At 38.3% G+C, this 6,257-nt stretch overlaps 1 protein-coding gene across 1 annotated transcript; it reads right to left on the bottom strand.

Annotated features, from left to right (window-relative positions):
- Positions 1 to 1,725: 1,725 nt before the first annotated feature.
- On the bottom strand, positions 1,726 to 6,000 carry LOC144040879 (THAP domain-containing protein 2-like). The gene is made up of 6 exons (XM_077555241.1): positions 5,816 to 6,000; positions 5,514 to 5,709; positions 2,468 to 3,721; positions 2,345 to 2,371; positions 2,096 to 2,118; positions 1,726 to 1,996 (listed from the first exon to the last, which is right to left on the bottom strand). The coding sequence occupies exons 1-3, from the start codon at positions 5,881 to 5,883 to the stop codon at positions 3,362 to 3,364; spliced, it is 624 nt and encodes a 207-aa protein (XP_077411367.1). The 5' UTR covers positions 5,884 to 6,000; the 3' UTR covers positions 1,726 to 1,996; positions 2,096 to 2,118; positions 2,345 to 2,371; positions 2,468 to 3,361.
- Between the last annotated feature and the right edge of the window lie 257 nt (positions 6,001 to 6,257).

The following is a 6,257-nucleotide window of genomic DNA, read 5'->3' as shown; positions in this document are numbered from 1 at the left end:
GGTGGCCCGGTGGGTGGTGTCTGGTCGGTGCTGGATTTCACTTTCCTTTCTTTTCTTTGGTCCTTCCTCGGGTCTCCTGACAGCCTCACGGCTCTGGCTGGGTTCTGAAGTGTTTGGTTTAGGTGAACGGTATGGGATTTTTAAATAGGTTTTAGGTGAACTAATACACACACGCACATACAAAATAAAAATTAATTAAAAAAATAAATATATATATATTTTATTTTTTTTTTTTAAAAAAAGAGAGCAATGATGATGACATGTCAAATCGGTAAAATTACAGAATGAACAATACTGAGCTCTCCAGAAAAAAAGGAGAGAGAAAAAAAGAAGATATAATACCAAAAGATAAGAATTTGCAGGATTCGGTTTGGAGAAACAAACATGCAAAAGTCGAGGGAAAATAAACCGCACACGCCAAAGGTAGAGAAAAAAAAGGTAGCTGATACTTATCCAATCAAGATCCTTGAGCGGAAACTCCAGTGTGCACAGATGTTTGTTTTTTTTGTCTTTGTTATAACATTTTTGCTGTGTCATTCAAATATGAGGGCTTCTTGTGCAAGTTGGACGAACACAAGCACTCACATGGTGACCTGTCAGCTGAGGAACAATAACCTCACAGACGCGAGAACCAGAAGCTGCAGTCACGGGTGTTTTGATCACTTGTTTAGTTTTTTTTTTTTTAAAGATATTTTGACATCACATAAATGCAGGGGCGGCATGGTGGTGAGCATGCCTGCCTCACACTTGATTCTTAATTCGAAACTCAGTTTAGACCCGGGGGTCAATCCTGATGGGGTCAAGCAGCAGCCTATATAAAATTGATGTCCGGATAGTGTATCGCGGATCATCAATCATTTTTGTAAATACTGAGAAGTCCATCTTGTGTGTACTGTACACGCAAATTATTTTGTAAACTCCTCCTAGGGCCTCTGGACAAAAGGTTGTGACATTCCCACAGCCATGCAAGTCATGGGATGTGGATCACATCAGAATTTTTTTTCTATTAAAATTAGAAATTGACCAGTGCCCTCCGAGAGCTGCAATCCATCACATCGTTTTTTTCGGTGGGAATGGTAGTGAGTTTCTATTGGATACATGTCAGTCTATTTGTCTTTGATTTCTCTCAAAATAAAAACATCCTCATCGATTTGGAAAATAACCATTCTGACGTGCATTAACCAGCACTGTTAAATTCAGCCCATAGCAGCTGAAAAGAGCCATCAGTAAAAAAAAAAAAAATTTTTAATGCTCACCACTGGTTTTAAAATTGTTACATTTTCAAACCATAAGACTCAATGGTGTAGGATAAGTGGATAAGAAGAAAAAAAACACTTAATCAATTAGGCTCATTTCTTTGTGACTGCTTCTGCCATGATTCAATATTCCACATTACTTATTTTACCGGTTATGAGCCATTCAGATATTTGAGAGTCCCAAGTACATTGTGGCAAGGGATAATCCCTCGGAACATGTTGACATAATTGTCAGTAAATTTACAACGGCCACCGACCAAAAGCCAAAATTCCCCGTCTACAAATCCCGATGTATAAAAGTTTGACAGCAGTGCTTGCATCAAAGACTCTTAAGGATACTAATTGGACATGATAAATAATTAAGTCATCCTATTAATTCAAAATAACTACTTACTGCTGAAAATGCCCAAGTCAAGAATCCCTTTAAGTACCAATGGAAATATGACCAAAACAGTACAAACTCATTGAATTGTTTTTACACCCAAACCTTTAATCAACATAGAAAAGCTTGAACGATTAACCAAGGTTGAGAGCGCAAACAAGAGCCGAGAAAAGTCCATCAACCTGCAGGTGTTCACTCAAGTCTGAGAAGGACACGTTGATTGCTCTCATGACTTCTACATGAAGGCGCTCCTGCTGCATCCATCGTCCGTCTACCGGCAAATTACGAGTGCACAGTTGGCTTCCAGGGGACGGATCACTTGGATCTCTGCCTCATCTTTCTCCTTTTGCGCTTCAGTCTATTATGCAATATCATGTATCAAGATTACTTATTGGAAAGGGGTAAAAACATAAGGAAAAGAAGTGACTAACCAACCAGCATAACTTCAATTGCTCACCTGCGCATGCGCTTCTTTCTCCACTGCCAAAGACGAAAACATTTGTAAATGTGAAAATAGCCACGTATACGGTGAACAATGATTCACATCAAATTGCAAAGAAAATCCACAAGAATATATTTCAACTTCATTAAATACGTTGCTATATATTCTTCTTTACACTAATTTCGAAAACTACGGTAGCAAGCTAACAAACGTTAGCGCCACCAAGATTGTGATTTTGTCATATTGAGGGGAAAAATAGCATACCTTTGCTCGCATAGCGAATGGGTCAGTCTGAAAAGAGTGGGGTACAAGGCAAAAATCAGTTAGATTTTATTTCTAATAAAGGGATTACCTCGGATTCTGGCGTCAACATACTATAGTACATACCGACCAGGGTAAGGCCGCCTCAGCACTGACGTCATAAAACAAGCGTCATAAACACGAGGCTGAAACGTCACTGAAGAGTGGTGCAATCTGGGAAATTGAGTTCAGTATTTCTGATAACGGCGTATTAACTTGGTGATGGTGTTGTCGTGTTTCTTTTGCACTTTTAATAAATATAGTAATAGACATGTTACATTTAGCTAACAATCCACATTGGATACCTCATAAAACAAGCCAAAAACAGATCGACATCAAATCAAAATTAGGAATTCAGCAGCATTTTAAATGATTCACTTTCATAAGCACAGCTATTTAAACAGCATTCAAAAATGTAATGTAAAAATTTACTTTGTCTCCTATTGCATCCAGATGACCTAAAAAAACAACAACCCGATATATTCATGTAGCTATGGACAGTTCAGAACATCCGTCCATTTATGTTATTTCAGTAAGTCAAAGCTTCCATTTACATGGTGAAAAAAAATGGCGTATTGCTTTTCCCAGTGGAGTAGATTGTTATATTAGTCAAAAGACATTTCATCACATTTTGAAATCAAAGTAATCCTCACAAATCAAATTACAACGGTCCAAAGGTAAATCGATGTGATCATTTAGTCTTATTTTTAAAAGAGGCCCCCTGGGTATAATTGAAGCAAAATATTTTTGTTGCATCCTGGAGTGATCAATTATCCTTGTTGAACTCGTACAGCTCCAAAAAACTCTATATGGTATCGACTCAGCTTTTATTTCAGGAAATACTTACAATGTGAGTTGGGTGGCTTTACACATGTAAGCTAGAAGTTTTTTTTTTTTTATATACTAAGAGTACACAAGGAATCACAAATCAAATGAAAAAAATGCAGTCTGGAGTGTCTTTGTGACGAGATGGCCATCAGTTCACTCACTTAAGGTGAGAGCGAATGATTCCAGAAACGCTGTAGCCAGAATCTGGGCACAATCGTCTGACACCATTCCCTTACTGTTCATATCTTTCAAGAGAGTCGTTAAGCTCTTCACCTTCGTCCTCAAACGTCGCGTTTTCTGATTTGTAACCTTAAGTTTTTTCTGCAGGCTTAGGATTGTATCCATGGCAGTGTTAAGCTTCCACTTCACCTTTTGGGGGCTGATGTCAAGGCAGTAGTTGTGATCTAGTGATATGATTAATGTAGAGGCTTTAATTTGTGACATTGGTGCAGCTGTGACGTCTGGTTCAGGAGTTAGGTGTGTGTTGGCCGGTGGTTTCCGTTCCGTCAATTTCTGTAATAAAAAAAAGGGACAAATTAGCAGTACTAAATGCTTAGAGTAGCCCTAAACATTTGACTGCAACTACACCGATTCTAAGCACTTTTTTTTTTTTTTTTTTTACAAAATGGTTTGAATTTTTAACAAAATTCGCAGTTTAATGATGCAGCGTTTTATGATGTCACGTTTATTCATTTATTTTTTTAACACTTATTGGAGCATTCACAAACCCTCAACCCTCAGTCAGTCAGGGAAGAGCTAACTAAACGTGAAGGAAGTGGTCAAAACAGCCATTTTGACATCAATTTTTTGCTGATTAAAGGGTCATAGAGCCACAGAAGCACGTCCAGCGTGTTCAGGGGTCCTGAAAATAGGGGAGTCCATGCTAGCTCTGAATGTCTAGGCCACTGGCTGCAAAAGTTGTGGTCAAAAACAAAGAAATAGATAAAAATGAGTGGGATGAGTGCAGTACCACATGTCCCCAAAAGATGGAGCACTCCCTGGATGGTTGAGGTTCGTGTTTGGATTCAGTCAGTTTCAAATTTTTGAAGTTCAATTAAGTGTTAAAACAATAAGTGTGCCGTCTGTCATAAGACTCGCATCATTGTCCAATAGAAATGGTTTCAATTTGAGTCAGAAACGCCACACTGTACTGTAAAAATAAATAAATAAATCAACTAAAAACGCAGAATCCCGCAATTTTTTGCAGATTTTCTATCCGCAAAGTAGTCAGTTTTTAAAATGGCACATTTTTCATATAAATTATGACCCAGAAGAATTTATATTCTGGGATTTCAAATAAATTAATAGACCAAAAATGGCAAAACTGAATGAATACGCTTCTCAAATATCTTTTCTCAGAGAAACGGACTTCTTTTGAAAACCAAGCTACCATTCTTGATAACTAAATGGACCGATTATCGGTGAGACAGTTTACATTGTTTTTCAAAAGTCAAGGTTTCAATAACTGCTAATACTGGCTGTCACTGGTCATGTGCTCTTCTCTTTTTTGGGAGGACGTCAAAGCAGAGTACAATATGATTGGCTGCTTGCAGAGTTTAGTAAACAAGCCACCTCTTTGAAATGATCTGCCTCCAATTAAGTTTTTTTCCCCGCCTTCTCAGTGCACAAACAGCAATGAGCCTGGAGGAGGAGGAGCAAGACAAAGATGAGACTGCAAACATTGTTGCATTGTCCTAAAAAAGAAAAAAAAAACATCAGGCACTAGTTAGCCCCAAGGACAACATGAGTAGCTGTTCAAAAAAACTAGCTCACCAGGGATGGGACACTTGACTCACTGAGATAAAGATTATTTAAACAATAATATTTCTTTAAAAATGCTGTTTTTATCCACCCAAAATATATATTTTTAATTAATTAATAAATAAAATGCTTATTTCATTTCAGAGCTGGAATTTTAATACCGTGACACCTCGTTATTTTTGCTAACTGTTGTCATATTGTCAGAATATATCAACCCAGAATGGCTAGTGCACACAATTTTGGGATTGACAAACACAGGATAAATCGCATATTGACAATTCCAAACATTTCTGATATTTCCGCAATGCAAATGCTTCCTTTACACGGTGTAAACTAACATCATATTGTATTGCTTTTACTTTTGCATGTGACTACCACACAAACCAGGCAGATTTTTAAAGTAGTCAAACGACATTTCATCACATTTTGAAATCAAAATAATCCTCACAACAATTCAAAGTCCAATGCTTTTCAATGAGCGGTGTTTCACCGAGTTGACCACCATTTTTGATTTGTGACATTTTGATAAACTTTGAATACCAACCTTTTGGAAACGTGCGGGAAATCTAAAGATGCTAGGTATCACGCCTTGCTTGATCCGCGTTGTCTGGCCACTTCGGTCAAAGTCGGCGTCCAGGAAATGGTCGCTACAGATTAATGTGACACCGGGTTTCGCTGTGAAGTTCTTCCTCCTCAAAGCCTGGACCCATTCTTTGCACATCTTTTCATCCTTTGGGAATCTGTTGAGAAACACTCCAAACTTTAGACGCACACCGGGACAGACCACGCAGACCTGCGGATTTTTAATTGGAGGGGAGCGGGGGGCATTTTTAATTAAATTCTTACCGATGAAACGTGCACCCACTGCCTTTCCCAGATTTATTGGCACAATTGTACGCCACACACTGTGGCATTTTCGCCGTGGAGACTATAATAGTATAAATAACGTCAAAACGCGGCGCAGATACGTCTGTATTCGACGAGGCGCGTTTAGCTACTGGCAACGCAAAATGACTGCCGGCGCATTTCCGGTGTCGTAGTTCTCTTATATTTCCGACAGTGTATACGCTATTTTGCGTACTACTGCCCCCCTCAGCTATATGCCTCAATTACAACTTTAAGGACTTCAGTTTTCGCAATTGTCCAGGTTATTTTTAGACATCAGTGTGATTTAATGTGCACGTATTCAGCGATTTAGAGCTATTAATTATTATATACATGTTACGTTTATCCAACAAGCCACATTGGTGACCTCATATAAACATATTTAAAGTAGTAAAAAAAAAAG

This window comes from Vanacampus margaritifer, chromosome 1 (assembly GCF_051991255.1).
Source record: "Vanacampus margaritifer isolate UIUO_Vmar chromosome 1, RoL_Vmar_1.0, whole genome shotgun sequence".
NCBI lineage: Eukaryota > Metazoa > Chordata > Actinopteri > Syngnathiformes > Syngnathidae > Vanacampus > Vanacampus margaritifer.
The sequence above is the reverse complement of the archived record's forward strand: the minus strand, read 5'-3'. Positions and strand labels throughout refer to the sequence as shown.

Bases quoted from the DNA above. Each gene is read 5' to 3' on its own strand.
- LOC144040879 (XM_077555241.1), bottom strand. From the start codon at position 5,883: ATGCCACAGTGTGTGGCGTACAATTGTGCCAATAAATCTGGGAAAGGC. The intron at 5,710-5,815 runs GTAAGAATTTAA...GTTTCTCAACAG, and splicing joins AGTGGGTGCACGTTTCATCG to ATTCCCAAAGGATGAAAAGA. The intron at 3,722-5,513 runs GTTGGTATTCAA...TTTTTATTACAG, and splicing joins TTCCCGCACGTTTCCAAAAG to AAATTGACGGAACGGAAACC.